The 22,321-nt window shown below is 46.4% G+C and overlaps 1 protein-coding gene across 5 annotated transcripts in view; it reads right to left on the reverse strand.

Moving 5' to 3' along the window:
- The window catches only part of Atxn7l1 (ataxin 7 like 1), a 249,318-nt gene extending 230,047 nt beyond the window's left edge, over positions 1 to 19,271 (reverse strand). For 4 of the 5 annotated variants that reach the window (XM_042684655.1, XM_042684653.1, XM_042684657.1 and 1 more), the window contains exons 1-2: positions 19,035 to 19,238; positions 18,407 to 18,475 (exon numbers count right to left, since the gene is read on the reverse strand). In XM_042684655.1, coding sequence (XP_042540589.1) covers positions 18,407 to 18,475; positions 19,035 to 19,215 — 250 coding nt within the window. In that variant the 5' untranslated portion in view covers positions 19,216 to 19,238. Of the gene's footprint in view, positions 1 to 18,406; positions 18,476 to 19,034 lie in introns of all 5 variants that reach the window. The other variant, XM_042684656.1, reaches the window with a different exon arrangement.
- Between the last annotated feature and the right edge of the window lie 3,050 nt (positions 19,272 to 22,321).

The following is a 22,321-nucleotide window of genomic DNA, read 5'->3' on the forward strand; positions in this document are numbered from 1 at the left end:
CAGGCTGGATTCTGCCAGTGGGTCATGAATCTGACTTTGCTTTGCACCTTATCATTTTGACAGTATCTGGAAGTCTGTTTAACAGACTCTGTGAGTCTACACTGAGCTTCAAATGCAGTAGTAAGAGTTTACTATACCATGGAAATCAACAGAATGCTATAAACCAAGGTTTGATATGTTTTAAATTACCTAGATTTGAGAAAGTGATGAATAAAATTTTAATAAAGCTGGTTAAAATTTTAAAAGTACAGCATTCTACAGCCTTCTGTGAATAGCTCAAAAGAATGAGGACATGTTATTCAATATACTTGAAAACTCTTATCCAGTTGAGCAAGAAAGTAGCTTGTGACACCAAGTGGAGTTCTAATACACATCTTTGTTCTTTCACTTTTATCTTGCTGACACAAAGTAGAATATCAGTCAGCACTTATGTGGAGTCTATACCTGCTTGTCAATTAAAATCTTTTCACAAAATTCAACAAAAGCATTTGGTGAGACCCCTCTGTACGGTATTTTCACAATTTTTTTAAAAAAAGCATTCAGTGAGAATATCGAGTATGTGAATTTATAATGGTTTAAGATATTTCATTATTGGTAAATTGTATGCTAAGCAGCATTTCATCTGTAAAATTTGTTTTGTTTTGTTTTTTTGGGCCTGGTCGTGGGGCCTGAACTCTGGGCCTGGGCGCTGTCCCTCAGCTCTTCAGCTCAAGGCTAGCGCTCTACCACTGGAGCCACAGCGCCACTTCCAGCTCATCTGTAAAATCTGTAATATGCATATATATGTGTACTTTTTAAAGAGGGAGGTTATTAAAATATTTCTTAAAATAATAATTGTAGCTGGGCACCAGTAGTTTATATTGGTAACCTTAGCCTCTCAGCAAGACCTTGAATATGTGAGTGCATGTGAGAAATGTGAGAAAATAACCCACCTTAGCAAATCCTGAGCAAAAAGCAAAACATTCAAATACTACTGATTTTATTTGTGATTTTCTTCTGGAGCCTGCTTCCAGGAAACTGTACTGCATAAAACTGATGGGTTTTTGCAGAACTCTCAGCCTTCCAGGACTTTGATCAAGTGCTTCCCTATGAAGTCCCCTGAATGTCCAGGCCCTGGTCATTTTTCTGTCTCTACACAGAACATTCATTCTCCAAACATTAACTGGGCTACTATTACAGCTTCACTGTGCACCTCACAGAATCCAAACCAAATAGCCCCTGCCCTCAGGTCAAAGATCATGCTGACTCCATAACTGAAATCTCTTCCCTCTGTGGTCACCAGGCTACTCTATCCCCATTCAGTTCTCTTACTGGCTCAGAGACCCCAGCTGCTGCGTGTTGAAGCCAATGGCTAGGTGGTTCCTCCTCCTTGCCCCACACTGAGCCCAGGCCCACGCCTTCCACATCCTGGGTGGCCAATCTCTCCACTGCACCAAGGATGCATGAAGCACTCTGGCTTCCTCACACAGACAGCTCAGCATGGTCTGCAATTTAAGTCAGTGTTTCAGCTGACCCAGGTTAAAAACTGGGCTCCCAGTGTAAAGTAGGAGCTAGATTAAGTGTAATTATCTTCTTCCTTCCCCCAACTGAAGTAGAGGGCGCCTTGGTTGTGGAGGGTCAGGTGTCTCATGTTTTTACACACATGCTCTACCAACCAAGATAGGATCACATTTCACTTCCTGAAGCTTAAACCCCACCCTCAAGTCTCCCACTGATTATGGGTTTTCACCTACATACACATCTCAGAATGCCAGCATGCCAGTCCTTGACCTGGCCCCTCCTGTGTTTAAGAGTCATGCTGTTCAACTCCTTTCAATGAAAATTGGTGGTTAAAGGGAAAGAAAAAAACTACTCGCCTTTTAGAAGGGATTTAAAACAGTGGTTCATGCTCTGTTGATGAGAAAGAGGTCTTTCTAAAAAAAAAATGTGTTTGTTGTTATTGTTTGAGACAAGGATCTCATTAGGTAGCCTAAGGTGGTCTGAAACTGGTCATCTTCCTGCTTTCTCTTCCTGACTGCTGGGGTGACAGGTGTGTAGCACCATACCTGGCTATGGTTTTCTTTATAGAAGAATACAGGCCAAGAAAAGTTAGAATGACAGAATTTGAAAATGATCATCCTCCTCCTGCTAAAGAAATGACAGATCTAAGCAAAATCACCAGTACATGCCAAGAAATTTTCTGTGGTGGAAGCAGATAGTCACTAAGTGCTAAAGCATCACCTACTACATAATATGCTTATGCAGAAGGAGCACAAACAATGGAGAGGGGTGGCCACTCTCTTCCCAAGTGACTGTCATGCCTTCATGGGTGACACGGGGGACCTCATGGGCTCTGATGAGGAATGGAATGAAGCACTTAGGATATCCAGAGATGTTCTTGCCAAGATGTTGGATCTGAACCTAATTAAGACTTGAGCTCTAACTTCTAACATGGGGAAAACACAGGACAGAAAAAACAAGGTAAATGACAAGTATCAAGAGAGTGGTGAGGCAGACAAGAAGCACTCTAGACAGCACTGATGTAAGACAGATAGGATGGGTGAGAATGACGGGATCAAGAATCACTGGAACTGAACACTGGTGGCTCACACCTATAATCCTACGTACTCAGAAGGCTGAGATCTGAGGACTGTGGTTTGAAGCTAGTCTGGGCAGCAAAGTCTATGAGACTTTTATCTCCACTAAACTAACAACAACAACAAAAAAGCTGAAAATTTAGCTGTGGCTCAAGGGCTCAAGTACTAGAAAGCTAGCCTTAAGTTAAAGAAGCTCAGGAGGGGGCTGGGAAGGTGGCTCAGTGGTAGAGCGCTTGCCTTGCATGCATGAGGCCCTGGGTTTGATTCCTCAGCACCACATAAGCAAAAAGAAAAAAGCCGGAAGTGGTGCTGGGGCTCAAGTGGTAGAGCGCTAGCCTTGAGCTGAAGAGCTGAGGGACAGCGCCCAGGCCCAGAGTTCAGGCCCACGACCAGACCCCCCCCCCAAAAAAAAAAAAAGTTCAGGAACAGCTCCCAGGCCCTGAGTTCAAGTTCCAAGACCAACACACACACACACACACACACACACACACACACACACACACACACTATCACTAGTCATGGAGATAAACATGCTAAACTGTAGCCTCCTTGTATAACCTTATGAATAAAAAAAAAGAACCCTGTACACACGCCTAGTGGGTTGGAGCAGTAGCAGTGTTCTAGCTTAAAAGTAATTAAAGAGACATGTACAATGACCTTGACAAGACCTTGGCTTCAAAGAAGCAGTTATAAACTTTTTGGGGTGTGGAGGGAAAGGGGTAGATAGCAGAATGTGAACTGGTTATTAGATGCTATTAGGAAATTACTGTTGTGGTTAGGAAAATACCTTTAATTTTTGGATACACGCACTGAAGTATTTAGAGGGAAGTATCAAGCTGTTTGCATTTCCAAACAATTCAGCAAATACATATACATTTATCTAAGCAAATAAGCCAAGGTAACAAAATCAAGATGTGGCATGAGAAATATTCAAAAGATAAAATGTCATGATAGCAACAACTTAATTTCAAATGCTACAGAAATATTTATGCATTCTCTTAAAGAAATATATACATACATATCTTTATGTATAAAAGCATATATCCTTTAAAAAAGACAAAAATGTGAATTACTGTTGTATTCTAAGTGATATGTACGCAAGTGACTATGATATACTTTTGTATATGTGAAAACTGTTAATGTGAACATTGACTTGGCAGAGACCAAACAAGGGGGCAGGATGGAGTTACCAATGAATATTAAATGAGGAACTTCAGGTTGTTCAAGGTGCGTGCAGCTCTGAGCCCTCACCACAGCCCTTTTCCACTCAGACCCTAGAACTTATTGAGGAGGTTGAGGCTCCTGTCGGTCTGTAGTATGGCTCCAAATATCCACCTGCATAGATACTTCAGGAGTCCTGTCAGTTCTCAGAATCAACCTCAAAATACCAGGTAGTGATTCAAAGAAATGTATAAGACATCTCCCGCATGATTTAAGGTGAAAATACACACAGATTAACTTGGTGTTCAATGGGAACAGTTTCAGTTTTACATACATAGCAGACCTATACTTAAAAATGGTTAGGATAAGCCAAGGGCTGGTGGCTCAGACCTGTCATCTTAGCTACTAAGGAAGCTAAGATCTAGAGGACTGCAGTTCAAAACCAGTTTAGGCAGAAAAGTCTGCAAGACTCTATTGCTAAAATAATCTGCAAAAAGCCAGGCTGGAAGCATGGTTCAAGTAGTAATCAAGAACTGAGCAAGTGCGAGGCCCTGAATTCAAACCCTAGTACTCAAACCAAAAATTAAGATGGTAAATGTTATGACAGTAGTGGTTAACAGAAAATAGAGGAAATACAAACAATGCATTTAAAAAAGCAAATCTGATTCTTAGAGAACTGTACCACTCTTTGAGTTGAACAGGTAACAGAAGAAAGAAAAAAAATGGATGTGGTTCCTCCTCCCCTGCTTCCTTCCAGAAGACTTGGAGGCAGTCATAAAGACAAGATGCTGACCTCAGAATAAATGGCAACATGGGCTGGGAATGTGGCTTAGTAGTAGAGTGCTTGCCAAGCATGCATGAAGCCTGGGTTCAATTCCTCAGTACCACATAAACAGAAAAAGCCAGAAGTGGTGCCGTGGCTCAAGTTGGCAGAGTGCTAACCTTGAGAAAAAGAAGCTCAGGGACAGTGCCCAGGCCCTGAGTTCAAGCCCCAGGACTGGCAATAAATAAATAAATAACAGCAGCATGAGCAACCAGAAACTTGAGGAACCAATGTACATGATGGGAATAGCCTTCAGAACGGGGACCAGAGGAGACCAAGGCCGAGAAGCCTTAGAGACAGCAAGACTTGCCCAAAGTGCACTGGGCCCTGCAGAATCCGGGTGGGATGTGAGTGGAGTGGAAGGTACTAGAAGCAGAGACACAGGTAAGAAAGGAACACCGAGGTATCAGGAAAGGCATCTGCCTGCTGGGATGCGAAGGGCTGAGGCTCGGAGGCCCAGGCGGGTTGTGTTAACTGGGGCTGACAGGGAAGTGATGAAAGATTTTCATTTCAAGACCAATTTGATAAATGTGAATTTGGGGGAGATTAATTTTGAAGTAGTGAGTAGGGAAGGTGGAGACAGGAAGAGCAATTACGAAGCTAGTAGAAAAGTCGAGGTGGCTAAGGAGCAGGCTAGCCTGTGGTGGGGGCTGTGGAAGGGGAAGGACTGTTCTCCAGGTAAGAGGGAGAGATTCTCAGAAGATGGTAGGGATGGGAAAACACAATTTTCCCTGGCACTGGGAAAACTAAGGAGTTTAGGGAGTGGGGGGCACAAAGACATTTGGAGGGGTTGTCCAATGCAGCTTCCAGGGGTTTTGGTATGAGCACTTAGCAGGGCCCCCCAGATAGGAAGGGAGTAGGGTTACAGAAGTGGCTAACACTAAAACTCCTGTAAAAGAAAAGGAGGTTTTCTAAAAGCTCTAGGGCTATTTACCATGTAGAGGAATCCTGTTAACTCTGTTTGGGAAGCAGACTGTCTTTAGTTTGCTTAAACCTAACTATTACATAGTGGGCCTGTCTTTGCCAGTCAGTCCTGTGTCTCAGTCACATTTGCAATCGTGTTCTCTCTAGGTCTTGCTTCTGCAAAGGATGATGAGGAAGTGGCCAAGAAGTAGGGGACAGGTTAAGAAAGAGGCCAGAGTCTGGAGTCTGAGGATGTGGCTGGTAGGTCTCTGGTTTGTGGGTGGGAGACATGGAGCTGCCCTTATCCTAAAGTGACAACCAGGGACACTTCCTCATGTCCCATTCTCTGCCTTGCCAGTCTGAAGCATGATTTTATCCTGTCACAAGTAAAAGGTGCCTCTGGCTCAGAAGAATCAAATCATCAGGCAGCAACCAGGAGCACCTGAAATCCCTCATAGAGGTGAGTGCATAGAGCTCAATATGAAACATGTCAGATTCCCATGGGTCGTGGGGGAGGGGAGGGGCCCACAGAGACAGAGAAAATGCTCAAGTGGCCAGACAAATGAGAAACAGGTGAAATCCAGTGTCGTGAGAACCCCACATCACCACACCACCCTGTCCTCATGTGGAAGATGGGTTTTGTATGTCTTTCTCAGCCACTTCGGTCCAAAGAATCTTCTTTATCACTGCCCTTCAGAGCCAGTGGCAACTGGGGCATGCTGAGACAGGAGGAGGCAAAGGACTTTCACACCCACTTAGCAGGCATATCACCATCAAAAGGACACCTTGAATTGAAAAGCTATCTCCACTCCATCATCCAAAGAAGCGACCCTTCATGAAAATACTAACAATCCCAACACCAAGAGCAAACTGAACAGCAGCAGAGAAGATGTTCAAAAGGGGAAAAAGGGAGAGAAATCATCAGTGTAGATAGATGCCCTGAGGTTGCTTGGCAACCATCTTTGCTAACACCTTCTTCCAAAAAGGAGTTTGCATCAGCTCTTGTGATTCCCTGAGGTGAGCGCTCTGACCAGGAGGCCCCAAAGCTGGGGCCCTGGGAGGAGAAAGCCTTTCACTGATGGGGGCCTGAGGGCTTCCTTGCCAGGCCACTGGCTTATGCAGGCCATGATGGACAGCTAGTTTCTCTGTACCACTCTGCCCAATGAGCAGGCTTTCCTGACAGGGATGGGCTGAATGATACAAAACAGGTGTCCAGGTGATACTGAAGAAAGGGGTTGCTCTGCTCTTGGAGTAGCCCGTATGAGCACCTCCTTAAGTGCAAGTTCTGGTACCTGCTTGTTTTACCTTAGTCCCAACCCTGCTCCCAGGATGACAGACATTAGGATGTGATTAGAGAGCACAGCTTCTGGAACCAGTCTGACTCTGGGTTCAGATCCCAGATCTACTACTTCCCAGCTGGACTACCTTGGGTAAATCACTTAACCTCTCTGAGCCTCAGCTTCCTAATCTCTCCAAAGGGATAGAGAATAGGATTTGCCTTCTGGGGTGGTGGTAATGAATGAAAAAAATGCACATTTAGCTCCATGCCTGGCACCTAGTCAGTATCAAATGAGTGACAGCCAAGATGGTTATTTTAAAAGTACATATGCAAAGCCAGGAGCTGGTGGCTTACACGGGTAATCCTAGATACTCAGGACGCTGAGAGTCAAAGATTCACATTCAAAGCCAGTCTGGGCAGAAAAGCCCATTAGACTCCATCTCCAATTAATGAGAAAAAAAAGATGGACTGGAGACTGGCTCAAGTGGTAGAGCACCAGCCATGAGCAAGCAACCCAAGCGAGACCATGACACCCGAGTTCAAGTCATGATAGCGGCAAAAGAAAAAGAAAAAGTACTTACGGAGTTCTCCAGAGCGTTTTTACCTATGCCTTTGCAGTCACAATCTTTGCTATCAAAACAACTTCCCAGCTAGGCACGGGTGGTTTACGCTTGTAATCCTAGGACTTGTGGTTTAAGGCTAGCAAAGGCAGAAAAGTTTCCGAGACCCCTTCTCAACCCATAACTAAATGCAGTGGAGGGTGCCTGTCATCCCAGCAATGAGATTGGGAGACTCATGGGTCCAGAACAGCCTTGGCAATAAAGTCCATGAGACTCCATCTTCACTGAAGAAACTGGGTGTGGTGACATGCACCTGCCATCCTACCTATGATAGGAGGCTTAAAATAGGTTGATCACAGTCCTGGACAGGAAGTGAGACCCTGTCTCAAAAAAAGGATTAGAGGCATGGCTTAGCAGTACAGTGCCTACCTAGGCAAGGATGAGTTCCAGAGTTCAAACTGCAATACAAAAAAAAAAAAAAGGTTCCCAAGCAATCCTCAGGGTGGGCGATATTTCGAGCCACTTCCCCAGAGGGAGACACTGAGCAGTCTTGTTGGAAATATGCCTCCCTGGCTGCTGTGTTCCCCATCAGTCTCCAAGACTCATCCGGAAACTAAAGAGCAGGGACCAATCCAACTCTATTTGCTTTCATTCCACGAGTCCTTAAAGAACCAAGATCATAAATGTTGATAAAAGAGGACTGGAAGCCCAGGCACACTTTCAAAGAAGTGAGAACACTCTGTCTCCTAAAAGTGGCACATGGGGTAAAAATAACGATAATCATACCCAAAGCTGATGTTATTGGATGCCTGATTAGTACACAGGTACAAAGTGCTTGAAACTCGTACTCGTGCAATACCAATTGACTTTCTGTGTGTGTAACAAAAAAAAAAAAAAAAGTAACAGAACCTACCCCTGTAGGCGGTTTTACTGCCCAGTTCTGTGACATTAAGTACATTCCCAATGTGATGTTGGCCACCGTCCATCTCTAGAGCTCCTCAGCTTCCCTAGATGAAACTGTATGCACTAGATAGCAACCCCCTTCCCCTTTCTCCATTTTCAATGTCTCTATGAACTGCAACTACTCTAGGAGCGGCACATAAGTGGATTCATACAATGTTTTATCCTTTTGTGGCCAGTCTGGGAACCTGTCTCAAGGACCCTTGAGATTCTGGGTTCACCTGTGATAGTGTCCCCACACTGGAAGTCCTGGCCCTCCACCTCAAACCCAGCCCTGACTCCATGACCTGCTGGCATACTGGTTCCCTGGTGGAGGCTGTCCTTGAAATGTTAAATGTTCACAGACCCATGGCTAGTTTCCCAGTGGGTACATGGACAGATAACCACTTCTGTGTTCAAAGAGTCTATCACCAACCCACTTTTATCTTCCCTGTGATGATGACCTGCCCGAGTATTTATTTAGTTTCTTTTTTTTCCCCCTCAAGCACCCAATCCTTTAAAAATCGACAAGTGGAATCGTGTTCTGAAACCACAGGAATAAAGCATCTCCATAAAAGCCAATGCTTTGACCACAGTGACACTCCAGTCAGGTGTAGTCTCTGACAGGCTCAGCCCACCTGCCCGAAGGGACTTCCAAGTTCTCCTCATGACTCAAGCTCCTTGAAGTCTAAACCCAAGTCCACTGGGTAGAAGCAGCCACTTTGTGCCCTGCCACAAAAGACAGTAAGAGAAAGCCAGCCAGCCAGCATTAGCTGGGAGCCATCATCCCTGAACACTGCATCATGTTTAATTCTTGCCACTCAGTTTCAGAAAAAGCCTACTCTGTTTCCCTTCTAGTTAGACCAACACATGTCTCCTACAGGTCCTGAGTAAACACTGGGCTACCTCAGGACTTGGCTAGGCTGGGCTGTAGCTCAAAGGCAGAGAGAGTTTACCTAGCAAGTGCAATGTCTTGGGTTAGATCCCCAGTACTAAAAAAGAGATTTATACCCCCCCACCTCGCCCCCCGGCAAAAAAAGAAAAGGGCTTGGTAAGGACAAGGTCTCTATGTGCTCTGGCCACTTCAGAAGGATGGCATGAATGAAACACATGCCCTGATGGCAAGATGAGAGCAGAGGACATAAATTTAAACCTACACAGAAAAGCATGCTAAAGCCAATCTGCCTAACTTTCCTAAGTCAGCCAGCAGACGCAGGCTGCTAGAAGGAGTCAAGATGGCCCCACTGTCCTAAACGGTGCTGTGGACCAGTGGCATGCAGATCAGAAGCCTTCAGGAGCCAGACCTTCCCCCGCTCTCCCTATTTTCCAGTCCTTAACATGGAAATGTTGAAGCCAGCTGCTCCGCTCTCCGTGGTGAGCATCTCCATTCCAGACATATCCCACGGGTAATCAAACTGCAGAGAACGCCACTCGTATTTCCAGCCTGACTTCCAATATAAACGGAAATCCTTAATGCTTTGCCATGGTGCTTCTGACATGAGGGGCCAGCGAATAATAAGTGCCATCATTATCAGAATCAGTGCTTTGGTGGGGGGGGGGGTCCCCTCTCCCCTCAGTGAGGAAAGGCTGGGCCTCCCACAATGAGACTGTGTATGTTATATTGTCATCGCTGACCTGGGACAGAACCAAAGGTTTGGAGCAGTCCCCTGGGAAACCTCTGGAGGACAGTTCCTCTCTCTCTCTGTAGCCCCTCCCAGATGCAGCCCAGCACCAGGGGGTGGTCACAGTGGGAAAGTTCTGCTGAGTAGTTGGTAAGACTGCCTGATACAGGCTGTAGCCTCAAGACATGATAATAGCAGGCTATTCTGTCTTTTATGATTTTTCTTGTGTTCTCACATGTGTGTGTGTGTGTGCACGTGCACGTGTGCTGGGACTGGTGCTTGAACTTGGGCTTCTGGGTCTCTCTCTGCTTTTTCATTCAAAGCTGGTCCTCTACCACTTAAGCCACAGCTCCACTTCGGGCTTTTTGCTGATTAAGTGGAGATAAGAGTCTCAGGAATTTTCCTGCCCAGGTTGGCTTCAAACCAAGATCCTCCATCTCCAGAGTGACTAGGATTATAGGCAAGAGTCTCCAGTGCCTAGCTCGTGTTCTTACCTCTTTAACTTTAGAGTCACCAGGGTGCTACCAAGGTGATTTTACCTCCCAAGGGGACATTTGGCACTGTGTAGAGACAATTCTGATGTTCTAAACTTGGAGAAGAACACCACCGGAATTTAATGGGAAGAGGACACTGCTTAAACCAGTCTCCACCACACAAAAACACCTGGCTCAGCATGCCAGCATTGCCACTGGTGAGGAAGCCTATACTGCCCTTGGTTCCACTATCTTTACTCTGATAGTTAAGTTTCTAGAACATTCTACATTCACTGCTTTGGACCTTCATACATCATTTCCTTCAACACCATCCTGACAAACTCCACACATGGATAGCTTCCATTCATCTTTCATGTCTGGCAGAAGCAAAATTTCTTCAGAGTGGGCTTTACTGAACCGCTATCCTATAGCAGGCTATCCTGCCACACCCACCACCAGCACCTCGCTGTTCCCTTTCAGACACCAGAGCAGAGCTGGCCAGTGGGATGCTAGCTCCATGAATGGAAGATGCCAAGAATGCCATGTGGGTGTGACACCAGAGGCTTCCCTGGTGCAGACATCATGAGGAGAGTGTGATGGCCTTTTCTGAGCTGATACCCACAGCAGTGAAAGACAAACCACACTGAGAGCTTCCTGTCATTCATGTAGGAACAAGGAAAAAACCACAATACATATGAATCTACTCAAATGCACATAGGCTGTCCTGGCAGTTACGTGGGGATGGTAAATGGAGACAGAGAAGGAGACTTACTTTCCACTATTATACACACTATGTTGAATTTTGAAACTTAGGAACATTATTATTATTATTATTTTGCCGGTCATGAGGCCTGTATTCTAGCCCTGGTCACTGTCCCTCAGCTCTTCAGCTCAAGGCCAGTGCTCTACCACTTGAGCCATAGTGCTGCTTCTGGCCTTTTCTGCTTACATAGTGCTGAGGAATCGAACCCAGGGCCTCATGCATGCAAGGCAAGTACTCTACCACTGAGCCACCTTCCCAGCCCCAAACATTATTTTTTAAATAGCTTTTAGACCAGGCATGGTGGCTCCTACTTGTATTCCCAGCTACTTGGTTTGGGTTTGTTTTTTAACTGTATTTTTCTTTTGTCTTTTCTTTTTTGGTACTGGGGATCAAACCCAGGATGTTGCAAAGCTAAGCAAAGTGCTTTGCCACTGAACTACATCCCAGCCCGTTCCCAGCTACTTGGGAAATGGAGATAGGAGAATCCAAGGCTGGCCCAGGTCAAAGCACATGAAAAACATGCAAAGCAAAATGGGCTGGAGACATAGCTCAAGTAGTAGAGAACTGGACTAGCAAACGCAAGGCCCTGAATTCAAACCCCAGTGACCCACCAAAAAAATTAAAAGTAACTTTTAGATAAATGTGTGGTAACAGTCTACATCTTCGAAGATTTTTTTTTTTAAAAAGCCAAAACAAACAGAAACATGGGTTATTTATGTTGTTTAAAAAAAAAGAAAGCTCAAACACCTGGACTCACACATAATCGTAGCTATTCAGGAGACTGGAGGATTGTGGTTCAAAGCAAGAAAATCCCTGTGATTCTTATTTCAAGTTAACCACCAAAAGCTGGAAGTGGAGCTGTGGCTTAAGTGGCCTTGAGCAAAAAAGCTCAGGGACAGTGCGCAGGCCCTGAGTCCAAGCCCTAGAACCAGCACGTCACACATACACACATGCATGTGAAGCCAAATCACAAACCTAATAGTTTCATAAAATGACCCTTAATGGGCCCCTGACCTAACCAAATTGAAGCATGAAAGATAATATTGTGTACAGAATTTTAGTGTGCCCATCCTATCTAACTTCCTGCTCTGGAAGGACCCAGGGCCACATTATTTTCATGGGCCAGTAGTGGGCCTTGAACTCAGAGCATCTTGCAATTACTTGGCTGTTTTGCTCACAGCTGGTACTCTACCACTTGAGCCACACCTCCAGCCCACAAGCCACTTTCCTCCACATTAGTACCAGGCACATGGGAATACTTGCATGTATGATAAGACACTCATTACAGAAGCATAGTATTTTCCAAATAACAGGGTGTCTATTCTTGGCTTTGCTGTTTGGGTCATGAAATATCTTCTGCTCATTAGTTTGATGCAGATGTAAAGCTTATTAATTCTCCAAGCCCTGAATTTTCATCTTTCCTCCCTACCACCATTCAGCTGCTCCATCTCTCCTGGTCCTTCCACCCTCCACCCTGGGCAAGAGAAGAGATGATAATGAATGACCAAAGGTAACAGATGTTACTTGTTAGCAAAGGGGGAGGAAGGTGAGTTAATGGAGAAAGAAGTTGAAATTAATGGTGAAAATGAGGTTTATCTGTGTAATCTGTGGACTTCAGTGTCTTCCCATCTCCTATTAACATAGATAACGGAGTTGTCTGTTCAGTGATAAAGGGAAGCTGGATACAGTTTCCCATAAATCTCCAGGGCTTGTCTCTGGCTTCCAGCTTAGAACAGAATATTTCATCCGTCTCTTTGCTCCCATCTGGTCCTAACTGCAAGAGTTCTAAACCTGGGCAGAACACATCACCATGTTCACTGTGCCCTACTGTGCTCTAGCCCATTTCCACTGGCATGCAGGGGACAGAGAGCACTTACAAGCACAGTGAGAACTTCCTGTGCCCCAAGTACTCCACATATTTACCTACATCAGATCACATCATGTGTCCAAACTTACATATGTGGGCTTTTAAGAGACCCTAATGAGAATGAGATCTATGGGATGGATGGATGGATAGCTATAGATAGATAGATTGATAGATATCTACAGATATGGATATATATCTCATGGGGCAATCATGGCTTATGCCTGTAATCCTACCTACCCAGGAGGCTGAGATTTGAGAATCACAATCTGAAGCCATTCTGAAGAGGAAAGTCCATGAGACTCATCTCCAATTAACCACTAAAACAACCACCAAAAAGCTGGAAGTGGAGCTGTAGCTCAACTGGTGAAATGCCAGCCTTGAGTGAAAAAGCAGAGGCCCTGAGTCCAAGCTCAAGTAATGGCGTATGCTGCACACACGTGCACACACACACTGGCATATGCTGCACACACGTGTACACACACACACACACACACACACACACACACTTTTTTTAGATCTCCTAGTCCCTAGGAGGAGGGAAAAAAAAAACTTTGTAGGCCTCTACTTAGCCCAAAGTACTTTTCTTCAGGTCTAAATAAGACTTACCAAGGGCCACTTACTAGTTACACACCATTAAAAACTGTGATGTCCAGCCGGGTGCTGGTGGCTCACGCCTGTAATCCTAGCTACTCAGGAGGCTGAGATCTGAGGATCGCGGTTCAAAGCCAGCCCGGGCAGGAAAGACCGTGAGACTCCTATCTCCAATAAACCACCAGAAAACCAGAAGTGGCGCTGTAGCTCAAGTGGTAGAGCGCTCGGCTTGAGCTGAAGAGCTGAGGGACAGCGCCCAGGCCCAGAGTTCAAGCCCCACGACCGATAAAAAAAAAACAAAACTGTGATGTCCAAAGAAATCTTTGTTCTAAAAAAAATCATTAGCTTTATAAAATTGTGACAAAATGCTTGGCTCTAAAAATGGAGTTCCTGATACAGCATATGTTTTCCCTTCATCACAGATTAGTTAAAAATCCAAGTTAATTAGAATAATAAAGTTTTCTACAACTAGCTTCATTAATAAATGATGGTGACAGTCATAACAACAATAAAAAGGGACAAAAGCAAACATTCTGTAGGCATATACTACATGCTAAGCCCTTCTGTGTTATCTCTATGAATCCCCGCAGTAGCCCTATTAGCTCTTACAGTCAAGGACACTTTAGAGCCATATGAATCATAAATAGGCATCTCTTTCAAAAAGTTTGGATGATGAAATTAGAAATGAAAAACATCTCTAAATCAGAAATGTTTCCCTCAATTTGCATGAAGAGAGAAAGAGAGAAGGGGGAGGAGGGAAGGGAGAAAGAGAGAGATCTTGAAAAGTCAGAAGAATGACCTAGCATGGACTTTCCTACCATAGCTACAGGTCTGGTTAGGTACCAAGGTCACTAGGACCCTCCTCTTAAGAAAGCTGACATCTTCACTGATTCAGGCCAACTGAGGTCAACATCCTCCCCACTAGAGGAAACATGTTACACTGAGTTTCACACTCAGACCCTCATTTTCTGGGGGCCAAAAGGGTTCACAGCTATTTGTATGTGAACGGTGCTTGTGTATGAGGTGCTGTCATTTTTGCCACTAAGAAGTCAAAAATGGAGAAAAACGTACCCGGTATTCTCAATATTTCTGAAGTGTTTTAAGGTCTTTTAAATGTGATGGCTTGCTTTACTTTTAAAGTTTGCTTAGAAACAGCATGTCTGGTCTAACTGCATCTCTCAAAGGTAGGTATGTCCAACAATGGGGCATAGGTCGAAGGACAGTGGAGGACAGTCCTGCCCTCTTACTTAACAGATGGGAGCACAGACCCAGAAATGGGGAAATGCTACCCAGGGTATACACCAACATTCAGCAAGTGAACACCAGACTGTCTCTTCACCCAGGCTGCTCTGGATAGAATCCTTGTAAGTATATCTCAGAATGGAATTAGCCTCAGCTTGGAAATGAGGTGCTGATTGGGCAAGACCCAAATGTATTTGCTAAATTCTTCTTGACCATAATTATAGGTAATTTTGGATGGGATGATACTATTGATGAGAAGAATTTATTGTGGAGATTTCAAATAATTCAACTAACATTTCACCTTGATACAGGTGGAAACCTGAATCAAAGATAGGAATGGGAAAGAAACAAGTTATTCACAAAAACCAGCTGGGCTCACGCCTGTAATCCTAGCTACTCAGGAGCCTGAGATCTGAGAATCATGGCTCAAGGCCAGCCTGGGCAGGATAATCTGTGAGATCTTGTCTCCAATTAACCACCAAAAAGCCAGAAGTGGAACTGTGGCTCAAGTGATAAAACACTAGCCTTGAGCAAAGAAGCTCAAGTATAAAACTCAGACCCTGAGTTCAAACCTAGAACTGGCATACACACCCCCCCCCAAAAAAAATTCAGTTGCTTGCTCTGTCTTCTGAGATTGTGGCTAGAGAGGTAGAAGGTAAATGACTCTTATTTCACATTTCCAGACTAACTTCCCTTCCTGAGTTTGGTCTAAAAAAAAATAGCATGTCACACCAATGTTCACAGCAGCACACTAGAGGAAAAATGGAAATAACTCAAATGTCCATCAACAGATAAATGGATAAATAGAATGTAGTATATATAGTATGGAATATTATTCAGCCTTGAAAGGAATGAAGAGCTCATACATGCTACAACATAGATGAACCTTGAAAACATCTTCCAAATGGAAGAAGCCAAAAAGGACAAAATTGTATGATTCCATTACTGTGATGAGGCATCTAGAAGAAGGTAATGATAGGTAAACTAGGACACTAGGACTAAGAAGGGGAAAATAGGAAGTTATTGTATAATGATCAGAGAGTTTCTGATAGGAATATTGAAAATGTTGGGAAATTGATAGTGATGATGGCTGTATAACACTAAATGTACCTACAACCACTGAAATGTACTCTCAGAAATAATGTAGTGAATTTCAGGTTAAGTGTATTTTATCTCAAAAATACAACCCTTTGTTTCTCAACTAGAATTCCTAAACTGTATTTCGTGCATTCATTGCCAATGAAAGCCCAGATTTCTCAAGACCCGTTTACTGTCAACAGCACCATAGTCAGTCATGTACGTTTATACATACAGACTGAGTAGCACATAGGCCACTCTGTGTCCTGCAGTAACCTATCTATCAACACATGTTGACACCAGAACCTCCACAAGCCAGCTCCAGTGAGGAGGCCCATGGTGAGCCTAAGACCACCAAGCAGGCTTAAATAGGGTCTCATCCCCTAAGTTCCTCACCACAGGGTAAAGTATATGTATATCTGATCTGCAAAAATGAATCATGTGCATACATGTGACAGGACGTCAGGAACTAACTATTCACTAAGCTCCTCCACCAGGAATGAAGAGATTAAGCCCATCCATTGCTATTTTGGTGAAGTCTGCGATTGCATGGTTTGAACAGTAGGCATCCTAAATGCAAATGCATATAATTAGGAGCTAAATCTTTGTACCTTTACAGGACAAAGGACCTAATAAGCAGGATGTACCATTTGTGACTTTAGAGGAGAAAAGAGGTTTTCCTTTTTTTTGCTTAGAAGAACCCATTTCTCAGGAGGCAAAGAGAATCTGAAAACAAGAATCTTGTGAAAAAGAAGGGGAGGAGGAGTTGTATGTATTATAGATGACTACAAAATAATGCATCCCCCCTGACCCACAAGATGGCAGCTCTGTGCCACACAGTACCATGACCTTTACTCAACTTGAACTTCAAGGTTTTCACAACCTCATCGTCTTCCTTGGACACACAGCTGAAGGGTGTAATAACTCAATCCTACAAGCTTGTAAAGATATCAAGAGTTTGTCAGCAGAGAAAAACCACCTTCCCAGGGCCAACACCATGGACATTTAGCACAAATAAGCCACCACTTGTAAGAAGTCCACTTGATATCGTTCCCCTGTGCATCCTAAACACACGTCAAGATCACACTAAGATACTGAGAAGCAAACATCTTTAGAATAATGTTTTGTTCCCAAAGTGCTTAATTAGCAGAAACACTGCTAAAGAGCTCTCCTTGGAATATGCATTTTAACCTCTGTGTTATTTTTTTCTGAAGTAAAGATTTTCCTCTCACTGGATGGTCAGGAAATCACTGGACACAGAAATCCACATGTCTGGGCTGGGAAGGTGGCTCAGTGGTAGAGCGCTTGCCTTGCATGCCTGAGGCCCTGGGTTTGATTCCCCAGCACCACATAAGCAAAAAGGAAAAATGCCAGAAGTAGTGCTATGGCTCAAGTGGTAGAGCGCTAGCCTTGAGCTGAAGAGCTGAGGGACAGCGCCCAGGCCCAGAGTTCAGGCCCATGACCGGACCCAAAAAAAAAAAAGAAATCCACATGTCTGTAGGTGTCAATCTAAAAATGGGTTCCATCTTTCCAAGCAGGTTTCCACTGCTTTTGGGGTAACATCCCCTTTCAGAAGGGGGACTATATCCATCCACTGTTGGGTGAACCATGCTCCCGTGGCCTAGTGATATATGAACTTTGGATATACCTCCCATCCATTTCTTCTGCCCCTTTGCACTCCAAGTTGAGCCAATTATGTATGTAAGACCTCAGTATATGACAATTCAAACAAACCCATCCATCCATCTGGCCTCCCGAGTTGCTCCATTTGAAGTCATAGGCCAGAGTTAACCTTGGAGGCTTGCAAACACACCCAGGACAGGATTTATTTATGACAACCAAGTGTGTTCAACAACCAGCACCAACAGACTACAGCTTCACTCACATGTCTAGATCTGGAATGATCTATCTATTCACTGTGTCCAATTTCAGGTACCATATTTCCAAGTGGGAAAACAGAGATTGGGGGAAGGGGATGAACTAGTGGGGTGTGTGGCTGGCCATATACCCAGATGCCCCTAACCCTGGTCACTACATGACAATGGTGACCCAGCACAAAGTGGGGAAAGTGTCTCTTGTTGCATAGGTTTGTCACCTCCAGTGGTTTCCAATTGGAGAGAGTTGAAGAAGTGGCATCAGGAATGACTGACCATGTGGGCTTGATTAAACCGGTTGTGCATTTTCCCACAGGGAAGACTGGAAGGCTGAAGGGAGCCTTGCTCCTCATTTCAGAGACCCCCCTCTCCCCAATTTGGCAATGATTCACATCAGGAGGTTCAAATGTGGACTCCAACTCAAGTGCAGCAAACTTCTGCCTTCCATAGTCTCCCCCGTGAGTCCCCCCTCCCCCCCAGTTGTATTTAGACTTTGAAAGAAGTTAACAGGAGAAGCAGCAGTAGTCACCTGGGCGTGCTCAATTTTTGACAAGCCTTAGTCACTCTGTACCCAGCAGAACAATTCACATTATATTCCAAACCCTGTGAAGATCTGCCACACATGCTAACACTAAAATGCCAGGAGCTCCACTTACCTTCTTTATTAAGCCTCATAACCTCCCTGCTTTTTCCACCCTCTTTTCCAGCCTCTTCTAAATCTACATCTGCAGATGAAAAAAGAAAAAAAGGAAAAAAAAGAAAATGAGGAAAAAAAAAAAAAGAAGGAGGGGGGAGGGAAAAAAGCCAAAGTCAAGGGGGGAGGGAGAGTGTGTTTATTTGCAAACACATCGATCTAAATACTGTAGATGAAAAATCTTTCGAAAATTGACAATGTAACGTTTTCTCCCAAGTCTGGATTTTACATCTACCTGGCCCAGATAGGTACCAAAAAAAAAACAAAAAACCCAACTATGCAAGCAGCAACAGAGTAGCCTTTTAAACAGATCACACCGTGGGGCTGCGAAAGCCCACCCCGCGGGCTGCCACGGGGAGCCGGGCACCGGCAGGCAGACAGACAGACAGCCAGCCCTGGAAGCCGGGCCTCCGGTGCACTGATGCTCTGCCTCCGCGTGTATTTATTTAGAGGGAGAGGGGGGGAGAGGGAGCAGCATGGAGGACACCGGGGGCCACTCTCCCTCTCGCACACACACTTTTTCCCGGAGGCTCCGGGTGAATGGGGAGGTTGCAGGGTAATAAAGGGAGGGGGGGCGGTGGGGTTCTTACTGTCGGAGCAGTGTAATTTGGCGGCGTCGATCCAGGAGGACCAGGGTTTGCCCAGAAACGCCTCCGGACTGGGCACTTTGCGATCCAGTGTCGCCATTGCTCTTCCTTCTTGTTGCTTTTTCCCTGTTCCTTCGGCAGCAGCAGCCGAGAGACACGGGATTCGAGAACGCTCCGACGTCATCTTCGGAACGTTCCGACATTGAGTTGCTCTGGAGGGGGAGGGCGGGAGGGACCGGCGGAGGGAAGGGGGCGGGGAGAGGGAGGGAGGGAGGCGGCGGGCGGAGGCGGGGCGGGGGCGGGGGCGGGGCCGGCGCGCGCTCGGCGCTCGGCGCTCTGCCCTGCCCGGCCCGGCCCGGCCCCGGCGAGGCGCGGCGCGGCGCGGCGCGGCGCGGCGCGGCTGGCGGTGCGCGCGGCCGCTAGGGGCGCTGGATCGGCGCCGCACGCACGGCCGCCGCCGCCGCCGCCGCCGCCGCCGCGAGCCCGCCCGCCCGCCCCCCCGCCCCCCGGGGAGGGGCTGCGCCGTCCGGACCGCGCCGCGTGCCGGAGCGCAGACGCCGCCGTCGCCCGGCCGCGGCGATGCTGCGACGCCGCGGGCCGGGGCCCGAGGAAGGCTGGTCTTTCCGGCAGAGTTGCCGCCGGAGGACCCAAAGTTTTGCACGCCGCGGGTCCCTCCTTCCCCGGGGGTCCCGGTCGCCCCGGACGCGGCGCCCTCCGCAAGGGGACCCCGCGGCTGCAGGGGCGGAGCCGCGCAGGTGTGCAGCCCGAGCCAAGGAGCGGACTCCGGCGACCGGGCCTCCCAGCCGGCAGCTCCCGCCCCGCCTCCTCCCCGGGTGGAGACCTCGACGGACCCGGGAGATCCCCGTGGGCAGGGGGAGATGAGGCTGGGGGCGAGGGGAACTTCCACGCCAGCCTGCGCGGCTCGCGAGACTCGAACTCCAGCCCGGGCTCGGGCGGCCTCGGGTCCGCGCGCAACGTCTGCAACGCGCTTGGAAACCTCCGGCATCCCCCGGAATTCGCCGGCGAATCCGCCGCGTTGGGAAGACGGTTCGCGGCCCGGCCCCGCCGACAGAGCCCGGCGATTCTTCCTGGGAACGGGGCCCGGAAGATCCCCGCACCGACCTCCGAAATCGGGCTTCCTCCAGCCAGAGAGGAGGGGAGCGCTAGGCTGACAACGGATCTGGGACCTTTCTTTGGTGCTTTAACAGATTTTTCTCCTGTCTGTAGGGGTAGGTAATAAAGTTCCTAAAAGGTCTTCTGTGATCTCTCTCTTTTTTTATTTTATTTAATAGTCATTACCTAAAATATATGAACAACTCAAATTTTTCTGCATTGCCGTTTCCCTCTTGTTCGTTTGGTTCCCAGCTGAGACTTAGTTGAAGTGTGTGTGTGTGTGTGTGTGTGTGTGTGTGTGTGTGTGTGTGTGTGTGTGTGTGTATACTCAGGCCTGAGTGATGTCTCTTAGCTTATTCGCCCAAGGCTGGTGATCCACCAATTGAACCATAGCTCCATTGCCAGCTTTTAGGTGGTTAAATGGGGATAAGCATCTCAGGGACTTTCCTGCTCAGCCTGGCTTTCAAAAGCGATCCTCAGATGTCAGCCTCTTTAGTAGCTAGGTTTACAGGCTCCATCCACCTGCAACTGGCTGATTTGAAGTTTCACACTGAATACCATCCTGGTTGTGCCACCTCTTGCCTGGCACTCCATGCCAGTGTTAGGATGTGTGATGAAGGAGGAGCTACACCGTTACCTTTACCTGTGATATTGGTGAGACTGGGCTTGTCTCATTTACTTTTGCCCTCTCTAGAGAGGCTCCTAAGGAGCTCAGATGCCATAGGGTGCAATTCCCACTTTAAGGATTGAACTGTTAACAAATACTACTCACTGGCCTCTTTAGATATGTGGACACTGTGCTTGACATTTCCACCCATCCATCTGTCCATTTACCCACTTATGTACCCATCCATCCTTCCAATTATCCAACCATCCATTCATCTTCACACCCATCTACCTGTATACCTACTCACCCACCTGTCCACCCATTCATCCATCCACTTATCCATCCATACTCCCATCCATCTATCTGTTCATCACCCATCCATCCCCTTACCCTTCCAACCATTCATCCATCCATCTATCCAGTCCTTCCACCTATACATCCATCTGTCTTCTCAATCAACATTGCCTCTCATGGACCAGCTTCCCTCTGGAGGGGAAAACAAGTGAGACCCATCCTGGCCTTCCCAGTGAGGCAGCCTAGTGGCCTCTGGAAGAAGGAAGGAATAAAACTTACCAGCTGCCTGGGAAGCATGGCACATGCAGTGACTGGCAATATAGCGAGTATGACCACTTGGGGCGGGGCCAGTGCATGGCAGCAACTGAAACATAGCTAGGAGGGATCACAAAATATGTCCCAGAGCAACTGGAATCTTGTCTGCAGCTTGGAAATTGGGAGGGATTTACAATGGCAAGAGGAAGTCTGGTCTTGCCAGGGGAGGAAGAACCATCACGTCATCAGAGGCTTTGAGCTGAGTGTAACCTAGGTTTACAAACCTAGGGTTATAAACAAACCTCACTCAACAAAGTGAGGTTTACTGGGGGTTGTGATTATTACTGGGGACCAGGGGATGACAGATTTGGGCAAATAATGCACTGAATAGATGCCTAAAGAATGATATTGTCAGCCAATAGGGAACCACTTGGGGGCTTTCCACACTGTAAAAAATAAAAGTGTGACTTACATTATTTTGGCTCTGGTGTCTGGAATATTCAGCATATTAGGCTGCTGTAGCAAGTCATGCTGTCACATTCATGGTATGAAGAAATAAAAGGCTAGACCTCGGTGGGGCTGTGCTGGTGGATGAAAGGAAACTGTATGGGAGATAGTAAGAGCTCCTCTCACAGGGCAGGTGATTTGGCTGGCTTTTGGAGTGGAGAGAAGCATAAAGCACTTAGATACTGGAGCATTTTCCCCTTCCCATTCTGCTTTCTTGTTTTTCCTCTTGTTGGTGCTTATTCTTTGATGTTGTGAGTACAAGGAAGCATGTATAGGTAGCTTCCAAGATGGCCCTGAATATCACTGCCTCCTGGTATTTCAGCCCTTACCCAGTCTCCTTACCCCTTAAGTGCAGACTGGACTTCCTTCTGGCAAGTGGAATATAGCCTATGTTCCCTGGACCAAGTGAACGAAGCATCTGGAGGGATGGGATCTGAGGTCTTTGGCCCAATAGGTTGTGTCGAACTGAAATTTGCCAGTAATCTGACACTTTGGGAGTCAGTGACTTTAACTT

This window comes from Dipodomys spectabilis, unplaced genomic scaffold, assembly GCF_019054845.1.
Source record: "Dipodomys spectabilis isolate Male_0828 unplaced genomic scaffold, ASM1905484v1 ptg000089l, whole genome shotgun sequence".
In the NCBI taxonomy this organism is placed as follows: domain Eukaryota; kingdom Metazoa; phylum Chordata; class Mammalia; order Rodentia; family Heteromyidae; genus Dipodomys; species Dipodomys spectabilis.